This window comes from Eleutherodactylus coqui, chromosome 5, assembly GCF_035609145.1.
Source record: "Eleutherodactylus coqui strain aEleCoq1 chromosome 5, aEleCoq1.hap1, whole genome shotgun sequence".
NCBI lineage: Eukaryota > Metazoa > Chordata > Amphibia > Anura > Eleutherodactylidae > Eleutherodactylus > Eleutherodactylus coqui.
The window spans coordinates 252,608,201-252,629,564 of NC_089841.1; the positions used below are offsets into that span (position 1 = coordinate 252,608,201).

General features: G+C 45.0%; 1 protein-coding gene across 2 annotated transcripts in view; it reads left to right on the forward strand.

Moving 5' to 3' along the window:
• Nucleotides 1-21,364, forward strand: part of HOOK3 (hook microtubule tethering protein 3) — a 70,490-nt gene that overhangs the window by 17,736 nt on the left and 31,390 nt on the right. The window contains exons 4-11 of one of the 2 annotated variants that reach the window (XM_066604494.1): nt 613-663; nt 2,528-2,660; nt 3,198-3,265; nt 5,171-5,233; nt 6,295-6,378; nt 12,142-12,204; nt 16,865-17,028; nt 18,855-18,995. In XM_066604494.1, coding sequence (XP_066460591.1) covers nt 613-663; nt 2,528-2,660; nt 3,198-3,265; nt 5,171-5,233; nt 6,295-6,378; nt 12,142-12,204; nt 16,865-17,028; nt 18,855-18,995 — 767 coding nt within the window. The remainder of the gene's footprint in view (nt 1-612; nt 664-2,527; nt 2,661-3,197; nt 3,266-5,170; nt 5,234-6,294; nt 6,379-12,141; nt 12,205-16,864; nt 17,029-18,854; nt 18,996-21,364) is intronic. The other variant, XM_066604495.1, reaches the window with a different exon arrangement.

Genomic DNA, 21,364 nt, shown 5'->3' on the forward strand with positions numbered 1-21,364 from the left:
AGTGTCCATGTTTCTGATGGGGGGAAAAAGTGGCGATGCGTGGAGGACTAGTGTTTTCATCAAGACCTGTGATGGAGGCCACTGAAGGAGCGTCTGATGCGGACGGGAGCAAATGGTTGCAGTTCAGACCTACACTTGATGTGACATTTTTTGTTGCATTTTTTTCGTGTCGCTCATGCACCAAGAATATTGAATCCACTACATTATAGTTAATGGCGTTTAGAAAGCGCTTCCCTGTAAAGATCCTCAATGATCTGAGAGCGCGCCGCTGTTTTTACAATCCGCAGTGAACGCTTCTTTCGCAGGTTCGGCCTGTATTTTACCTACTTGGTTGTGAGTGATGGAAAAATGGCGCAGCCAGCGTGTAAATCCACATATATGCAGTTATCAGGGTCCAGCGGAGTCTTCTGTAACTTCAGGGTCTTATTCTTTCTGTACTCGCACAACTACTTCAGGTCTTTATGGGGCCTCATGTTGGTGTACTGGCTAATCCGCTAGTATATCGGCCCACAATGTCAACCAAATGCTGGAACCATCTGCAGTCCAAGAGGTCTGTGCTTGCAGTAACCGCAGTGGATGAAACATCTGTGATATCTCATTTATCTCTTTTAGATCAGCAATCTGAAGAAGATTTTAAAAGGCATTTTGGACTACAATCATGAGGTAATTGGACATATTGCTGGGGTGGTGACGTGAGTGTCTGCATGTAGGCTGAAGACCAGAAGCCACCATGTTTTCTGCTATATACCTTTTCATTTCCAACCCCTCCTTCCCTATCACAGCTGCCTGCCAGAATATAGGTGGCTGCTGGCCTACATAAGGCTACCTACACACAGCCAAGTGTGAGAGCGGCCTGTGAAATTCGTCCTGCTATCTCGCTCATTAGCGTGCGATGTACCTGCAGATGCAAGGCTCTTTTCTGTCAATAACACCTCCCATGACTTGTGTCACCTGTATCCCTTCCCCTCCACCGCAAATGAATCGCACGGTGCTGCTGCTGATGATTGCCAGAGCCCAAGAAACCCCCAACTGCAATAAGGAGCTGGATGTGTAATAAGAGGCATCGCTCCCATTGCTTTCAGTGTGGGCAAAGCTGAATATTACACTAATCGCTGACCACCTGACCACCTATGACGACGTCCGTCCTGCTGTACTGACAGCGGGCCGGATGATCAGCGGAGCCCCGACAATCCTCTTATTAACCCCCCTTCCCACTCCAGGACGTACATTTACGTCCTGGAGCGTGAGAGTATTATGAAAAGGTCGCCAGGCGACCTCTCTTCATACAGCACCGGCGTCAGCTGTTTATTACAGCTGACACCTGCAGGCAATAGCTGCAATCGGCCGATTGCAGCTATTAACCCTTTAAATGCCGCTGTCAATTTGGACAGTGGCATTTAAATCCCCCGAACACTGTGAGATCGGGGGAGCCGTGCAGGTGTCATGGCAGCCGGGGGCCGTCTGAAAGGCCCCAGGGCTACCTTAGGAGACTGCCTAGCAAGCCATCCCCAGAATGCAGTATAATGCTATAGCATTATGTCATACTGCAAGAGCGATCAAAGCACCGCATGTTGTAGTCCCCCAGGGGGTTAAAAAAAAAAAAAGTGACGGTGAGATCAATAAAGTTTTATTAATTGTAAAAAAAAAAAAGTCATAGGTTAAATCGCCCCTCTTTTGCCATATCTATAGTTAAAAAATCTAAATAATAAAATAAAAATACATATTTGGTATCGCCGAGTCCATAAAAGTCTGATCTGTCAAAGTAGCACGTTATTTACCCCGCACGGTAAACGTCGCCCGAAAAAAAAAATAAACGCCAGAAATGCACCTTTTCAGTTACCCTGTCTCCCAGAAAAACCGCAATACAAAGCGATCAAAAAGCCGTACGTATTCCGACTTGGTACTATGGGAAACTACAGGACATCCCGCAAAAAATGAGCCCTTGCAAAACAACTTTAAAAAATTAAATCTCTTTGAAAAAAAAAAGTAGTACAGTAAAAAAAAAACTATAAAGGCTTGGTATCGTAGCAAAGAATGTACCATAGAATAGATATCTTGTCGTTTTTGTGGCAGTTTGTGCGCCGTAGAAACAAGACGCACTGAAAGATGGCGAAATGTCAGGTTTTTTTTTACTCCACTTAGAATTTTTTAAGTTTTTCAGTACATTATATGGTACATTAAATAGCACCAATGAAAAATATAACAAGCCCTCATACAGCGACGGCGATGGATAAATAAAGGAGTTGGGATTTTTTTTTTTTTCTCTTCTCTTTAGAGGGGGAGGCGGGGGAAGACGAAAATAGAACATGAAAGGAGAACAAATTGATCAATAATACCCCAGTTTGACTCGTGATAAATGACATTACGCTTAATCTGTGTTAGTATGGTTTGTCTATAGCAGGGATTGTGCACTTCTGCATTTCCTCATTTCATACTTGTTGCTGCTAGTTAGAGAGGAATGACTGTATGTAGATCTCATGTCTTGGAAAATACTGGTATACTAATGATTGTTGTACATTGCTTACAGATTCTGGGCCATCAGATAAATGACTTCACACTTCCGGATGTGAATCTGGTTGGAGAACACTCAGATGCGTCTGAACTGGGAAGAATGCTGCAGCTCATCTTGGGCTGTGCTGTGAAGTGTGAACAGAAGCAAGGTAATCCACCATTACTGTCCGTCTATATAGGGGCCTGTATATGGGGCGGCTGAGGATCGCTGCTCCTAGTTGCAGCGGTTTCCGTGGGGTAAGGAGAGAAACGAGGTTTAGATGGGAAACCCCATTCTTTGTATTCAGCATGCATCGGCAATACCCTTTGGTCATCAGTCGATCCTTGATCACACTGCAGAAATTCATGCAGATTCTACATCAAATCTTTCTTCCGCTAAACTTGAAAGGGAATCTTTATCATTAATACCGATTGGATTTGCAGACACAGATTCCGCGTAGAAATATCTGCATATGGCTTGGCCCCATTGAATGGAGCCAATTTGTGTGCAGATCCATGGCGGTAATCCCAGGCTGGGGTTCTGCTAAATTCAATGTCACTAACCACCATTTGACCAATTAAATTGTGACTTAGAGGGATTTTTCAAGGACTCTCATCGGTACAGGTCATCTATAGGTGTGATCTGAATATTGTATATCATTGTATTTAGTCCTGTCCTTTGTAAAGAATGTACTTTTTATTTGCAGAGTACATCCAAACCATAATGATGATGGAGGAGTCTGTACAGCATGTGGTGATGACTGCCATCCAGGAGGTAAGCCATCTGAGTTCTTCCAGTGCTAATATTTGTAGTAGAGCGAGGGGCCGCCCGGCATAGCCTGGCGTCCAGGAGCTCCGCTGTGCACGAAAATCTATGAAGAGAACAGAGCGCAAAACAGAGCTGCGACCAGTTCATTCTCGGGATCCCAGAGGTCAGACCCCACTGATCATAAAGCAGGGGCATATTTTTAACAATACGCCATTATTTTAAAAGTTGCATAAACTCCTTTTAGAAGTGGTTGCATCACCTGCAGCAGGAATAATTTCACCCAAGCTCTTGCTATAATGTGTTAGGCACCTTATACATTGTTGTCTTCAAAGGTAGAGGGTGTAGTACCATTCCTGGCCACTGCACAACGGACAGTTTTGCTTGTTCTGGTGTGACGGCTCATTTACATCAGCTGATTAACTCCTTAACGCCAGAAGACGTATATTTATATCCTGCAGGTTGCTGTATAAAGGGGGATCGCGGGTCAATCCCGCTTCATAAAATACAGGTGCCGGCTGTTTCAAATCTGACATTTAAATGCCCCGATCAATGTTCGGGGGTCCCGCACTGCCCCCCCCCCCCCTCCCAATAAGATCGAGTGTTGCCATGTGATTCCCATTGCAGCAGGGGGCATTCTGAAGAGCCCCAGGGCTGCCATTGCAGATTGCCTATCAAGCCAAGCCTGTAATGTGCTTTGATAGACTGCCTGTCAGATCGCGGGGTAATGTAATGCTGTGGTGTTACATCATACTGTAGGAGTGATTTAAAGGAATTGTTTAAAAAGTTTATCAAATATTAAAAAGTAAAAGGTAATTAAAGTTTACTCCCCCTTCTGCCGTATTTGTAATAAAAGAATCTAAATAAAACACAAATCTCTATGGCTGGGTTCACACGGGGCGTATTCCCGTCGGAAATCTCGCGGTTTGGCCGCAGCAAAAACCGTGAGATTTCTGCCGGGAGAACCGCAGCGGTTTAAGCTACGGCGGCTTTGGAGCGGCCCGGCTGCTCGCTTTTCCGTTGCGGCCGGCGGTCCATAGAGGACAGCGCGGCCGCGACAAAAATAAACAAAGAAAAGTAAATAGACATGCTGCATCTTCTGAAACCGCGGCTGCCGCAGCCGTGGTTTTAGCCGGACTTACCGCAGCGGATTGGCCGTCCCATGTGGACGAGATTTCTGAGAAATCTCGTCCACATGGCTGGCTAATCCCGAGATTAGCGGCTGCGGGCGGATTTGCCGTGGCAAATCCGCCCTGTGTGAACCCAGCCTATCTGGTATTGTTGTGTCTGTAAAAGTCCGATCTGAACGTCGTCAGAGAGAGAAAAAAAAAAAAACACGCTAGAATTGCAGTTTTTTTGGTCACCCAATCTCCAAGAAAAAAGTGTAATAAAAAGTGATCAAAAAGTCGTATGAACTCCAAATGGTACCAGTAGAAGCCACATGACGTCCCAGAAAAAGAAGAGCCGTCGCACATCTATGTCAACAGAAAAATAAAAAGCTTACGGCTGTCAGAAGATGGCGGCAAAAAGAACTTAAAATGATTAAATATCTTTCAAAAAAATGATAGTGGTACAGCAAAAAAAAAAAACTAAATAAATTTGCTGGTTAAATAAGAGTTATGATTTATTTAAAAAGGGGGAAAGAAAAAATGGAAAATGTTAGGGGATGGGGGAGGGGAGAGTAAGGGCCGCATCCTTAAGATGTTAATGGAGGAGCCATGTGTCGGTCTCCTACTGATCTGATGACTTATGCTGAAGATGGGTCATCCGTATTAGAGGACTAGAAGACTGCTATAATGCATTCTCTGTACAATTCCATCAATCAGTTATTTCTTCTGACTGAGGCGGCTGTTGAGGAATGATGGGATTTGAGCAGTTGTGTAACATTTCTGTAACTTTGTGATGTATTTGCAGCTGATGAGTAAGGAAACCCCCGTCTCCCTCGGAACTGATGCCTTTGCTGAACTGGACAAACAGGTAACGCTAGAAACCGCCACTGTTTCTGTACGATATGCCCGTTCATCCTCATATCTGTGAAATCTACTGTAGTCTTCCGCGCCCTTACACACACACACACACACACACACACACACACACACACACACACACACACACACACACACACACAACTAATTAAAACCAGGTGCTAAAAAATAACATTTTTGGACTACTTTCTGTATTCTATTATGGGAGTAAGTCCTCTTGCATTTAAACATTTGCTCTAGATCAGCCACATGGACATGGGAATCTAGTCTGAGACGACTGGCTTCTATGATTGTGTTCTGAGCATGTTCTGTGACCTAAACAGAGGTCATTCTGCAGGGATGGGGAGGAGGTGAGCTGTAACCATCACCTGTTGTGAATGGTGGATCCTGTGTTATCTATATGTAGCGGTTAAGGCCCATTTACACTAGATGAATGTCAGACAAACAATGCCTGGCGCTCCTCCCTGCACATACTCGCTCCCGTGCTGTCACACAGGAGCGAGTATTGCTGGCTCGCTCACCGAGCGGCCAGCAGGGGGCCGGGGTGGCTGCAGGAGATCTCACTCCTCGCTCTTCCCAAGCCTCTAGCTTTCATTGTAATCCTGCCTGTGATGATTGTAGAGAACTTTTCAGCAGTCCTCTCACTGAGCAGGAAACGTGAGCCTGCTGTTAGGCTTAGTGTGAAAACCTCAGGATTTTATGATTTTTTTCCAAATTCTAGATCAAAAAGAAATATCATAAAATCTTGGTTTAAGGGGGAGCTGTAGTATTGGCAACTCGTCCGCCGTCACTTCACTTGGGCCAGGATTATAGTTCCTGCCACCTTACAAAGAACGTGCTGGAGGATCCTCATCTCCATCATCCAGGATAGGCAAGGGCCCAGCGGTGGAACCTCCAGTGATTAGTGATGGCATTTCTAGATTTATGTCATTACTTACTTTATGTAATTGGAAAACCCCTCTGAGGTTGGTTGTACAACTCAACTAATGGACACAGGATTTTTTAACTTATCACCTTTTCGCAATTAGTTTTTTTTCTTTTTTTTTTCAATAGCTAAAGAAAACCACTGAAGAGCTGAACGAAGCTTTGTCCGCAAAAGAAGAAATTGCCCAGAGATGCCACGAACTGGACATGCAGGTTAGTATCTCTGTGCAAAGGTGATGCAAAGTACCGTATATTCCGGTATATAAGGTGACTGGGAGTATAAGATGACCCCCCCCAACTGTCGCCTTATACGCCGGGAATACGGTGTAGAAAAAAAAATTACAGTACTCCCCTCCCGCGGCGTTCTGTGGCGCTGCTGCAGACTGTGTCACTCTGTCTTCCTTGCCGACAGAGCATTGCTTTCTGGATGCGGGTCTTGAAATCCCAGGCTCCAGAAAGCTAATGCTGTTATTGGCTAACTCAGGCGGCCGCAGCCAATGAAAGCTAGCACTGCGTTAGCCACTCACAGCCATTCAATAATATCATTTTTTTTTCTACTCCGTACTCCTGGGGTATAAGACGACCACCGACTTTGGAGAAGATTCTCCGGGGTTAAAAGGTCGTCTTATACTCCGGTATTTACGGTCTTCTGGTGTCTGTCCAAGCAGCTGAATGTGCAGCTGAATTCACGTGTTCCCCCGTCATTCTGCATTCAATAACCCATAATGACAAAGTGAAAACAAAGAATGTTAGAAATCTTTTTGTGTGTGTGTAATATATATATATATATATATATATATATATATATATACATACATACATACATACATACATACATACATACATACATACATACACTACCGTTCAAAAGTTTGGGGTCACCCAAACAATTTTGTGTTTTCCATGAAAAGTCACACTTATTCACCACCATGCGTTGTGAAATGAATAGAAAATAGAGTCAAGACATTGACAAGGTTAGAAATAATGATTTGTATTTGAAATAACATTGTTTTTACATCAAACTTTGCTTTCGTCAAAGAATCCTCCTTTTGCAGCAATTACAGCATTGCACACCTTTGACATTCTAGCTATTAATTTGTTGAGGTAAGCTTGAGAAATTGCACCCCACGCTTCTAGAAGCATCTCCCACAAGTTGGGTTGGTGGGATGGGCACTTCTGGCGTACCATACGGTCAAGCTGCTCCCACAACAGCTCAATGGGGTTCAGATCTGGTGACTGCGCTGGCCACTCCATTACCGATAGAATACCAGCTGCCTGCTTCTGCTGTAAATAGTTCTTGCACAATTTGGAGGTGTGTTTAGGGTCATTGTCCTGTTGTAGGATGAAATTGGTTCCAACCAAGCGCTGTCCACTGGGTATGGCATGGCGTTGCAAAATGGAGTGATAGCCTTCCTTATTCAGAATCCCTTTTACCCTGTACAAATCTCCCACATTACCAGCACCAAAGCAACCCCAGACCATCACATTACCTCCACCATGCTTAACAGATGGCGTCAGGCATTCTTCCAGCATCTTTTCATTTGTTCTGCATCTCACAAACGTTCTTCTTTGTGATCCAAACACCTCAAACTTGGATTCATCCGTCCACAACACTTTTTTCCAGTCTTCCTCTGTCCAATGTCTGTGTTCTTTTGGCCATCTTAATCTTTTTCTTTTATTGGCCAGTCTCAGATATGGCTTTTTCTTTGCCACTCTGCCCTGAAGCCCAAAATCCCGCAGCCGCCTCTTCACTGTAGATGTTGACACTGGTGTTTTGCGGGTACTATTTAATGAAGATGCCAGTTGGGTACCTGTGAGGCGTCTGTTTCTCAAACTAGAGACTCTAATGTGCTTATCTTCTTGCTTAGTTGTGCAACGCGGCCTCCCACTTCTTTTTCTACTCTGGTTAGAGCCTGTTTGTGCTGTCCTCTGAAGGGAGTAGTACACACCGTTGTAGGAAATCTTCAATTTCTTAGCAATTTCTCGCATGGAATAGCCTTCATTTCTAAGAACAAGAATAGACTGTCGAGTTTCAGATGAAAGTTCTCTTTTTCTGGCCATTTTGAGCGTTTAATTGACCCCACAAATGTGATGCTCCAGAAACTCAATCTGCTCACAGGAAGGTCAGTTTTGTAGCTTCTGTAACGAGCTAGACTGTTTTCAGATGTGTGAACATGATTGCACAAGGGTTTTCTAATCATCAATTAGCCTTCTGAGCCAATGAGCAAACACATTTTACCATTAGAACACTGGAGTGATAGTTGCTGGAAATGGGCCTCTATTCACCTTTGTAGATATTGCACAAAAAACCAGACATTTGCAGCTAGAATAGTCATTTACCACATTAGCAATGTATAGAGTGCATTTGTTTACAGTTAGGACTAGTTTAAAGTTATCTTCATTGAAAAGTACAGTGCTTTTCCTTCAAAAATAAGGACATTTCAATGTGACCCCAAACTTTTGAACGGTTGTGTGTGTGTGTGTATGTATAATATATATATATATATATATATATATATATATATATTTTTTTTTTTTTAACTTAACCCTTTGCAATCCAATTTTGGATTCAGGGTTTCCTAGGGGCTCTCTTTCTGCCATTATACAATGCTAGAGCCAGTACTGCGGTATTGGACAGCTCACAATGCATATCGGGGCCAAAACCAAGCCCTGAGAGGAAGAAAGAACTTCCTGAAGAGCTCAGAGATTGTGTGAAGGCGCAGATCTGGGGAAGCTACACAACAATTTCTGCTGCCCTGAAAGTTCCCAAGAACCCAGCGGACTCCGTAATTTTTAAATGAAAGAAGTTTGGAAAAATCAGGACTTTCTAGAGCTGCCGACCCACCAAACTGGGTAACAACGGGAGAGAAGAGCCTTGGTAAGAGAGGTGCCAAGAACCTAATGGTCACACTGGCTGAGCGCCAAAGATCCTGTGTGCAGATGGGAGAAACTTCCAGAAGGTCAACCATCACTGCAGTCTCCACCAATCTGGCCTTTATGGCAGACGGCCGAAAAAGAAGCCACCTCAGTAAGACGCATGAAAGCCCCCCTCCTGAAGTTTGCCAAAAAGCACCTAAAGGTCTCAGACTGTGAGAAACAAGATTCTCTGGCCTAATGAAACCAAGATGGAATCTTTTGGCCTCCATTCTAAGTGTTATTTCTGCAGGCACCGCACATCACCTGCCCAATACCATCTCCACAGTGGAGCCCAGTGTCTGCAGCATTATGCTGGGGGACGGGAAAACGGTGAGACCGGTGAGGGTTAATGGAAAGATGAATGGAGCAAAGTACAGAGATATTCTTAATGATAACCTGATCCGGAGCGCAAGGGACCTCAGACTGGGCAGAAGGGTCACCCAACCAACACCCCCCCCCCCCCCCCCCCCCCCCCCCCCCCAAGACAATGACCCTAAGCACATAGCCAAGGCCACACAGGAGGGGCTTAGGGACAACTCTGCGAATGTCCTTGAGTGGCCCAGCTAGAGACCTGACTTGTACTCAATCCAACATCTCTGGAGAGACCTGATAATGGCATCCACAGACTGCCACCATGACAGCTGGAGGGGCTCCGTGGAAAAGAATGGCAGAAAATCCCTAAATCCAAGTGTGCAAAGTTTGTGGCATCATACCCAAGAAGGCCGGAGGCTGGAATCTCTTCAGCAAAGTACTGAGTACAGAGTGTCAATAATTACGTCGTCGCAAAATGTTTAAAAAATGTACAATGATTTCTAACCTTCTGTTGTCAGTTTGTCATTATGGGGTACTGAGTGCAGAATGATGGGGAAAACCTTTTTCTTTTTAATTCGCACAAGGCCACAACATAACAAAATGTAAAAAAAGGGGGAGAGGGTCTGAAGACTTTGTGAATGCATTATATATCTCAGGTCCCAGTAATCTTCCTTATCTCACCAGTTTTTAGAAAAAGCGAGCACCCACAAATTATGAAGAAATGTTAAAATTTTTTTTATTGTGTAAATCCAGAAAATAACATTTCAAATCAGCGGCCCCTTTCCAAGCTTAATATTTATGAAAGTGCAGTAGTTTCCTGGCACAATAGCATTAACTTTTTTTCTCCAAGCCTCCCTCGCACAGGCGTTGTTGTACAGCGTTTAGTTCTGTTTTTTCAGCGCTGCGCTAAACGCTGTACAAGGCTCCCATTCATTTCAATGGGGCTGCTCACACTAGGCTGAAAACGCAGCGTCTTCAACACTGCGCTCTGACAGCGTTGCATGTTTTTTTATCTTTGGCCGTTTTCAGCCCTGTGTTGCCTATTGAAATGAATGGGCAGCGGTTTCCGCACTGCTGAAAACGCGGCACAACTTGGTACCGCGCTTTGGGCAGCACTAAACGCCCTAGCTACACAGAGTCAAAAAAAATTAATAAATCAATACTCGCCTTGCAGGTGATGTCGCTGTCCCTGGCGGCGCTCTCGGGACTTGTCATCCAGCAGGGGAACTTTTTCTCTGGTGACTGGGATATGAAATCTCCGCCTCTAAGGAGAGATTGCTCTGATTGGCTGAGTGCCGCTGATGGCCCACTCAGCCATTCACAGCCAGCACTGGATGCGTCCAATAGCAGCCATTCATTCATTGAATGTCTCTGATTGGATGCATCCAGTGCTGGCTCTGATTGGTGCCCACAGCGACTTCACCAGCTAGATGAGTATTGATTTTTTTTTTTTTTTCTTTTATCAGCAGGCTTGGCTGCGCTTTCAGCTGTGCTAAAGCAAGAATATGTATAAACTGCAGCACACCTAGACAAATACCACTTTTCGTGGGGTGCAAAAAACAAGATAGGTGCAAGCTTCAGCAGGAGTCCGGACTCCAATAGGCTCTAAAGAGAGAGACCATAAATGTATAGGTGAGAAGCAGCACACCAAAAAAAGGAAGGTTTTTCACAACATCTTCCAAAAGTAAAAAATACTTAGCTTTTTTGGAACATCCAGGGTAAAAGGCAGAGCAGAGCTCCATTTCGGCTGATAAGTCAGCCTTTCTCAAGCTGAAGCTGAAAACGCAGTCAAAACGCATGCCAGCGGTGCTGAAACCGGGCGGAATCTGCAGTAAACGCAGCGGTGAAAAATGCTGCGTTTCTGCAATCGCCTGTGTGGGGGAGGCCTAAGGCTGGGTTCTCACAGGCCAGAATTTCCATGTGGAAATCCGGGATTAACCAGCAAAGTGGACGAGAGTTTGCAAAAATCTCATCCACACGCTGTGGTTAATCCGTTGCTGCCAAGCTTCATGGAATTCAGTTCCACAGCACGTCAATTCTTTTGTCGTTTCCGCAGCGGCGCCTCTCCCCTCTATGGGGAGAGAAAGCCGCTGCGGAACGCTGACGGCGCTTATCCTGTTGAAATCTCGCGTTTTTTCGGTGCGGTCATTCCGCTGGATTTCCATTCCGTGTAACCCCCCCCCAGCCTCAAAATACGTATTTTTGAATAGCCATCACAAATATCAATTCTCACCGCAATCTGCTAGTCACTAAAATGTTGCCAAGATTTTTTTAAATAAGTTGCCCAAAGACATTTGCTGAATGTTACAGGTTATGTCTGGCGATCTCTGTCGCTTGCATAAACACGACACCCCTCCTGACCCACGACATAGGCCCCTCACAGACTAAGCTAGAGACCTACTTACACTGATGAGGGGCAATCGCCCCGAAACAGCTGTCTGTGCATGGCTTTCTGGCTTGGTTTCCTATTCCTAATCATTGATAAGACTAAAAAAGTCACTTTGATGTGAAGTAATGCTGCCATCCAATAGATGGCGCTGTAGAGGTATTTTTCAATCTTTCTTCTTATTGAGAGACTTTTACCGCCGCCATGAAATGTCTGTGGACCCCTTTACTGACCATATAGTATCCACTAGGACTAGATGACAGCAGGAGGACTTGCTGAATACACACAATAGTAATACTGTTATGTTGCGGCATCCAGCGAAATGCGTTAACCACTTTATTTTGCTTTCTGTGCTGATAAAGGCCTACTCTATCCAAGAGGAACGAGATAAGCTGAGATATGAATGTAATGAGCTAGAAGAAAGGGTAAAGTTGTGAATGTCCGCAGCCACTTACTAACCCAACGCTGCTTTGTCTGCATACGCACTGTGGTGTTCTGCTCAGAGATACTAATAGTAGTTACTTTCCGTCATACAAATAGTTAACGAGATTGGCTTTCCCAGCGGAGTACACGTTCAGTAGCGGGCGTCCATGTAGCAGCATGATTTGTGCTTCTGCACACAAGAATACATATGACCAATAAAGCGGGGTTTCAGGGGCTTGGACTTTTTTCTTCTGTTAGCATGTCCATTTTATGGTTTTGCCAGCAGGTAAGCAGGGCTCATCCTGTTAAACCGTGCCTCCTGCCCTGCTTATATACAGGACATGAATTGTGGTGCTTGTTTGCTTATTTATATATTTTACGCCGCTCTATGGGTGCCATGATACCAAGATATTGTGTAGAAGTTGATAAACCTTTTCATGGTGTCTCAGAAGTGCATTGTAACTGCAGGGACTCCGTGTAAAGCGTATCCTCCTTGACCTACATAGGAAAAGTGAGTGTCACAAACAATAGTGTAAACTTTTTTATATATATATAAAAATGTTAAATATAAATATAACTCCAGAAAATGTAACCTTCCGGGGCAGCGACCCCTTTCCAAGCTAAATCACAAGGCGTCAAGGTGTAGGCTGTGTCCCAATTGACAGAGGGCAGAAATATGTCATAGGGACCATTGCCTTTTCCCGGATTTGGACACTTTGTCACAGCCTACGCCTAGATACTTCTCGACGGGTCACTGACTCGAAACGTTGCATTTTCTGGAGTTGCACAATAAAAAAAACTAATAATTTTTGCACTATTTTCAGGTGCTCACTTTTTTCAGCAATATAAAGCCATTGACAGTGTGGGCTTTAGCGGAGCGCCCCAGTCACACTGTTTCTGGGGTTGTGCTGCCCCCTCTTCTATTGCAGTATCCTCCTAGATCCCACATTGGTTACAGCTCTGGTGATATAAAGTAACATACTAGGGTGTTCTGAGAATGCGTCTGATTTTCCAAGAATAGAATTGTCCCCTTCCCCCATTAAAATGATTGCTTATGTCCATTGCCGGACATCTATTTTGTTGTGTCCATTATGTGCACTTTTTAAAGTCTTATATCTCTTACAGCTAAAGGAAAAAAAATCAATCACTTGGTCATTTTCATAAAATATGATCCTTAAAAGGAGTTTTCCCAGCAAAGAAAGTAATTATTGCCTATTAGTAGGATATCACTTACTGGCTGATGGGTGTTTGACTGCCATGACACTCGCCAATCCTTAGAATGAAGGAGCAGCCGCACTAGTTAAAGCAACCCCCCGAGCCTGGACAAACAATGACTGCACCGCCTCGCTGACTACCTGATGCACACTGGGCATTACTTTGCATCATTAGTCTTAATAAACTACACCTGCTTTTGATTCATTAACCAGTGCTGCCCATGTGAGCATTGTTGGCCAATCAGAGCAGCTTGTGGGATCTTAAACTATCAGTGCATACTAATGCACAGAGCTTATCAGGTAATCATTAAAGCGGTGCGGTTGTCCTTGTTTTGCAGCCCAGAGGGTCGCTTTAAGCACTGCGGCCTCTCCACAGTTTGTTTTCCTGCTCAGCAATGCTTCTAGCCTCCCCCATACAAAGATTTACACTCAATTTACGTCACATATGAGCCCAGCGTCGCAATTTTATGTCAGGAGGATCTCCAAATGTACATCACTTCAGAAATCTCCAAGATGCTGCTGTATAGACCTACATCGCTAATGGGCTCCTGTGGGGGTTCTTTCTAATAATGCCCTTTTTACTGGAGGGCTATGTCTAGACTACTGGAGTTTTCTATGCTATTCTATACAGCATAAAAAAAAACCAATATACTGACATACCCCAGGAGGCCGGATGTCAAAAGGACACTCATTAGGCATCTGTCAGGTGAATACGGCTCCATGGATACATTTTATCTATACTCTGGGAGCTTTTCCCACCTATACACTAAATATACAGCTGTAATGTGAATAGAGCCCCAGTACTACACAGTCCCATTCAGGTCAATAAAGATACTTGCAAAGTGGGTTACCAGGGTCCCCTCCAAACATAATGTTATGGCATGTTGTTCCAGCAATACAACAATATAGCGTAATCTTGTTCAATAGAAATACCTTAAGCAGGGTTTCGCAGCGTGATTGTCAAGGACTCCAACTGAGGGTCTAGGTCCCCACTCTACTCACCACTGTAGCTGTTTCTGGACAGCTTGTAATAAGGAAATGAGTGTGCAAGACCTGTGCTCGGCATAACAACGCAGATCACATGGGGGACCCTATCACTATTGGGGTGGCAATGAGGGGACCCTATTAATACTGGGGTGACAATGGGGGATGCAACTACTGGGGCCGCAGTAGGGGGGGTCGCCGTGACTACTGGGGCCGCAGTAGGGGGGGTCGCCGTGACTACTGGGGCCGCAGTAGGGGGGGTCGCCGTGACTACTGGGGCCGCAGTAGGGGGGGTCGCCGTGACTACTGGGGCCGCAGTAGGGGGGGTCGCCGTGACTACTGGGGCCGCAGTAGGGGGGGTCGCCGTGACTACTGGGGCCGCAGTAGGGGGGGTCGCCGTGACTACTGGGGCCGCAGTAGGGGGGTCGCCGTGACTACTGGGGCCGCAGTAGGGGGGTCGCCGTGACTACTGGGGCCGCAGTAGGGGGGTCGCCGTGACTACTGGGGCCACCAATATAGGAGACACGGTCACTACACGGGGAAGATTTGCTGTGGAATTTACAGTAGCAGCAAAGTGGATGAGATTTTCAAAATCTCATCTGCACACTGTGTAAAACATCTGCACAAGACCCATCCGGATATTGACATGTGGGAGATTTAATTCCACAGTATGTTAAATTTAAATATATTGTATATCAATGGCCCATCCAGCACGCCAGAGTTCCTCACTGTTTTTTTCCCAACAGCCCTGTCCTTTTTAAAACAACGGAGGTAAAAATCATATGTTGTGATAAGCCACGCCCCTCCCCCTCCCCCTCCCCTGACCGCACCCTCTGTGGGGCTCCACGAGAAACTTTGGTTTTAAAAAGGGCTCCATGGCTGAAAAAGTTTGTGGGAAAAGATTTAGTAGACGTTGTATTTCAAGCCTTTACTCATTCTGAGCTTAGAGGAACAGTCAATAACTGACAGATATCTGTGCCTGACTGTGCATACAGAGAGCGGTCAGTCACTGATGGGACCGCCTACTGGACCTCTAAGCTCAGAAAGGGTTAAAGAAAAAGATTCAGTGTATCGATCTGCTCTAGAACATGCTGCCTGAAAAATAGATGGCATTTTCAAGCTCACAGGCTCCCCTCTTATGCTAATTTATTCACTAAGTTCATATAATTGAGCTACTATGGATTGTCTGTTCCTTGAATAGGCCATCAACATTGTACAACTAGACAACCTAGACTAACTGTGTAGCACACACATAAATAACAACCTCATGTAGAGCATTCTACAGATCAGTAGCTGTAAGACAGTATACACTTAGCAGTTAGCTGCTGCAGCCCGTCTTTGTGTCTCTCTACCTCTTTCCTTCTACTCTCCATAGATGTCTATGGAGCAGCATGAGATGACGCTCGCCTCCACTTCCTGTTCTCCGTAGTTATCTCTGTTACTATAAACAGACTTCATTTGACCAGTAAGTGGACAGCAAATCAGAAGGAAGTGGGGCCCCCTCAGTGCCTAGACTTTAAAGGGATATATTCAGCATTAAATGTCATTTTTGATGGTGTTTTTCCCTTCTGCTAGTTATCACATAAGCACAAGTTGTTTGAACAATCGCTGACCCTTTAAGTGGAGTGTGATTGTTGGATTCTGGGGCCTACATCCTATGTGCATTATGTGGATGTATGCTACATGTCTTGTGTGCATTATGTGGTATCGTGCTGCATTTCTTGTTGTGCTGTTTTTGTTGCTCTTCAAAGTGCAGAAGTCAAGTCAGGCTTCCTACCAGTAAACTGTTAGCGTTAGTCTACTTTTCTCAGTATTACTCTAGTATTCGCCTATAGCTGCCCCTATACATAAGTTGTCTGAAATGCCCAATTTTGACTCTTTCAGCCAACCATCGCTTGGAGATTATACATGAGCCCTTTAAAGCCTTACAGCATTGTCCGTCAGCGGACCGTTGTCTGCCCCGAATGGGGTCTGTCAGGTTCCGCTTTTTAGAATATTGATGGATAAAAATACAAACGTGGTGTAATTGGACAGAAGCGGACAACCATTTGCCACTTTGTACAAGCCCACTTCATCTAAATAAGACAAAGTATCTCCTTGCTCTTCCAGCTTAGTCTGGCATGTTGGCCAGATCCTTCGTATAAGCGATCCATTGATTGGCTACATTTCATCCTTCTCCATGTGTATGGGCAGCTTATGTCCTGCTGTTTACATAAAATATCCCGGAAAATGGCAAAAATGGGGTGTAATATTTTAACATTCTGTATATGGGCAATTAGATGATTAATGCAGTTTTTCGTGTTTAAACATACGGTTGTACTTTAACCCTGCAGTGCTGCCATGGATTGTAATAACCGGTTTACGCTGACACGACTGCTCTTTGTGAATGGCATGTTCCAGGGATTGCGCAGGAAAGGTTTTCATGGACGAGCTCTGATTTAAATTGCCTGTTTTTTCTCTCTAGGTTGCAGCGCTTCAAGAAGAGAAAAGTAGTTTACTTGCTGAAAACCAGGTTCTGATGGAACGCCTAAATCAGTCCGATTCCTTAGAAGATCCTAACAGCCCCGCTGGAAGAAGACACCTACAACTGCAGACACAGCTAGAGCAGCTACAAGAAGAAACCTTTAGGTATTATTATTATTTATATATATATCTATATCTCCCCATTGCACAAGGCACAGTCATCAGAAATAAGATGCTTAAAGGGGTTTTCCAGGAAGATACTACTGATGGTGTATCCTCAGGATAGGTCATCAATAGTTGATCGGCTGGGGTCCGTCGCTCGGGAGCCCGACCGATCAGGTGATTGTGCATCTGCTGACAGCGCCGCAATTACACAGGGGTCAGAGCGAAAGCAGTTGAAGTCTTTGCTCCACCCTCTGTGTAGTGGTCGGCCCTTGTAACTGCAGGCACAGTTCCCATTGATTTAATAAGAGCTGCACTTCCAGTTACAAGCCCCCACCAGAAACTTCACAGAGCAACCGCTTCTGCTCCACCTCCAGTGTAATTGCATTATGGTCAGCGGGCACACAGTCAGCTTATTGGTTGGAGTCTGGCTGTGGTTAGTTGCTCCAATCAACTATTAATCACCTATCCTAAGCATAGAGCCAGTACTGTGGTATAGGACATGCTGGAGAGGCCCTTGACAACAGAGCGTCCAGTAATCTACAGTAAGGATACCCTGCCGGACGTCTTCCGACATCGAAGCTGTACAGCCTTCAAATCACAATGTCTTTAGACGTCAGACAGTGGATTGGAAAGGGTTAATGCTATTAATCACCAGGTATTGAATGGTTAGTGTCCCTCCTATTAGAAACAACAAGGAAGCGTAGGCAGAGATGCAGACACAGTGACGATGCTGCTGTGTAAGTTTTCATTCTGGATTCACATCTACACTGCTCAGTACTGCTGTATGATGTCTTCCATGCTGCAGCTGCTTCTGAGTGTGTGCTGTAGAGAGATAGGAGAGCAGCATCTCCCCTTCTCTGTGTGCAGGTATCCCAGCCGCCAGTCTCCTGCTCCTCCTCCTATACATAGACGTCTATGGGTAGCTGTGAGCTGGTCTGTAAGTGAAGCTGAAAGGTTTCATCCTCTATGGAAATGGATTTTAGTAGTTAATCTTGAGTAAATGGTTAGGGTTTGTTTACATGTGGTAGACTTGTAGTAAAAAGTGTGTGCAAGATGAGGGAATTGACCAAATGTGTTTTACAGGGAAAATAAACATAAAATCCAAATGCCCAATGACCGCAACACAAGGGTGGCAAAAACATATGCGGTTCATTCAGATTAGTTTATTTTTTTTATTTTTACTGTACCTCAACTGCTATATCTGTTAATATACTCTAAGGAGGGCAAGGGCAGAAGGAAGGGAGCCTTATAAGGGGAGGATGGACATGTTTCTGTAATAAGACTTTGTAAAGCTTCTTATATTAACTTTAATATTAATTTATGAAAAATTGGTTACAATTTGACCCCCATTTTCATGATGACCTGGGGTCCTCGTAGTTGGAACCGCACTAATCAGGCACTTATCACCGATCCTGGAGTAGGAAATTAGTTGTCTTCTTGAGGCAACCCCTTCAAGCTCTCTTCACAATAGTGTCATGACTTCTGCTCATTGATGAGCCATGCGACGATCTGTTTTTGAATAATCCCCCATGGCTTATAAGAGGGTCTGTCAACTTTCTCGGGTTCTGATATTTTTGGCAGCAAGAATAGCCCTGCAGACTCTTGTGGTGCCCTAAATACTGGAAGTCCTGCAGAAGCCAATCACCCCCGGTGGGAAGAGACTCTGAGGAGTCTGCGGGCCGGCTAGTCCTAACTAGTAGCAGTTTTCCCCGGTCTTGCATGTTGATATGAGCACTCAGTCGTTGGGCTCTTTCTCCCGCACAGAACAAGACTGTATTGATGCTTGTTTTATTGTAAGTTATGACGCAGCTTTTCATCTTTTCTAGGCTTGAAGCGTCCAAAGATGATTACCGGATACGCTGCGAGGAGCTGGAGAAGGAGATCACAGAACTGAGGCAACAGAATGAGGATTTAACAACACTGGCCGACGAAGCGCAGTCCCTGAAGGATGAAATGGATGTACTAAGGTACTGGCCCGTATCTTCATATCCATAGGTCGTGCTTGGGTTTGTAAAACCCCCAAACCTCTTAAGGTAAAGGTAAAGTCCGCTGGTGCAAGCACCTAGTCATGACTGACTCCTTGGGTAACGTAACATCGTGACCTTTTCTTGGCAGACTGTTTTTGCGCGGTGGTTTGCCATTGCCTTCCCCCATCATCTTTACCCTCCAGCAAGCTGGGCGCTCGTTTTACTGACCTTGGAAGGATGGAAGGCTTGGTCAACCTTGAGCCGGCTACCTGAGTCACGCTGCTGATAAAGCCGAAAGTTGTCACCAAGCTTTCTCGAACCCCCCCCCCCCCCCCCCCGCCCACACGTCTTCTGAGAGGTTCTATTTTTTTTCAGCTTGTACTCTTTCAATGATTTGTCCCAATTTGTGCTTTTGTTAACGTCCTCGGTATTGGGGTGAGAGAGTTAAATTCTGTTACCATTGAAGTCAGTGAAGACTCACATGGAAGGGGTTTGACATATGTTACCTGTTAGGCTAGAGCCGCACCAGCCAGAATCACTCGGGTATTTAACAGCTGCATGCTGCCACATAGATGCCAAGAAGGAGAAGATGAAGTACCGTAGATTACAACTTGGGCTGAAGTATATAAGGTTAAGATGCAATCCAGCATACGGGGCCGGGCCGATGGGACCCCCAGGGCACCCTATAGGAAGCGTAGATAGCAGACACGGGGGTGGATTTTTAGTTGTCGTCTGAATACCGTCTAACTAAGGCAAAGCTGTAAAGGTGTTTTTTTTTTTTTTTTTTTTAAATTGCAGTTTTGTCATAATTGCGAACATTAAAAACAAATAAAAATTGCCAAATCTTAAATAATTTAGTGTTCTGAGCAAAAGCATTCTTTGGGGTTTGGTGGCACTTTGTGATTAACTTGCAGTACAGCAGCCAATCGTAGATACTTTCTTAAGCCAAGGTCACACGGGCGTAAGCACATTTACATGCATATTTGCGCGTACAAATGTGTGTTTTACTGTACTTTTTGGACATGCAAATCGTGTATATTTGTGCAGGCATAGAGACAGGCAAGCACGCCGCCATTCATTGACATGGGCGATTGTCGTGTGCGGGAAGATAGAGCATGCTGTGTTTTTTTTTTTTTTTTTTTTGCGTAAACGAGATGCGTGCGCCCGATACACGCCTGTAAACAAACTTATTGAAATCAGTGCTTTCTATTCCCCTCATGTGCTGCGCAGATCCTTTCATGTGACACAGGCCTTGGGCTAGATTCACATGAGGATACGTGCCAAGAATAAATCTCATGCAGACTTAAAAGGAAAATCGTGGCGCAGGCCTGCATGTTGTAAGGGCGGGTATGTTCACTCAGCGACCAGCAGGGGCTCCACCTCTAAAACGGCAGATATTGTCACCGGATTTAGCCTTTGTGAATACAAATAGTCCATGGGCAGATTCCGTACGCATCCGCCTTAAGAAGGAGCGTGATACTCCCCAAACCCCTCCCCCCCGGCCAAGATTTGGATATAGAATCAGTGGCAGAATGTATCTGCGTTGTGCCGACCGGGATGCAGATACGCATTCAAATGAACGGGCTGCTTATTTTTATACAAAATGTGTACCGAAGTTCGGCGTGTGAACCCATCCCTACTGTGGAAGCCGCCACGGATCCGTGTGTGGATCAGACTCCCTCTATGCCAGAGAATACGACTCACAGGTCTCTTCAGGGTGTTACTGCTTTATTTTCTGTGCGTAGATTTTAAATTCATACATAGAAAAAAATCTGCGCCATTTAGGGCATGATCACACGGAACGGATCTGCAGTGGGCATTATGTAGCTTTAAGTCTGCATTGGAACCCGCGCCTTTTGGTACAGAATTCATTCCCTCATTGAGGAGATGTGAATTAAGCAGTGATAAAGTGTAACGGGCTATGGCTATGACCACCGCACGTCGATTACCGCAGGGGTTTTGTGCGGCTTTTTTCTGCAGTATGGGGATGACGTTTTGAAATTCTCATCCACTTTCCTACTATTGTAAATTCTGTACATTTTCCGTGCGGAGGGTCTGCACAAAAGTCTGCAACAGCTCCGCCCGTGTGAACGTGTCCTTAGACCGCGGCAAAGAGTAGGGCACATAACGGAAATGGGTTGTCACAGAATCCGCATGAAATCTGCCGTGTGAGCAGGCCAACTTCTGAGTTTGTGCTATGAACAATGTTCTTATCCGCAGGTATCGGCGTATTCCACCGCGCTCTTTACACCCACAGGGTATGGTTTTTTTCTTGACACAACCACAGCCGGATTTAAATGACTATTTAGATAATGAGTTCCAGATGCCGTCTTTGCATTCGCGCACCCCCTATGACTTTTATGGGGAGC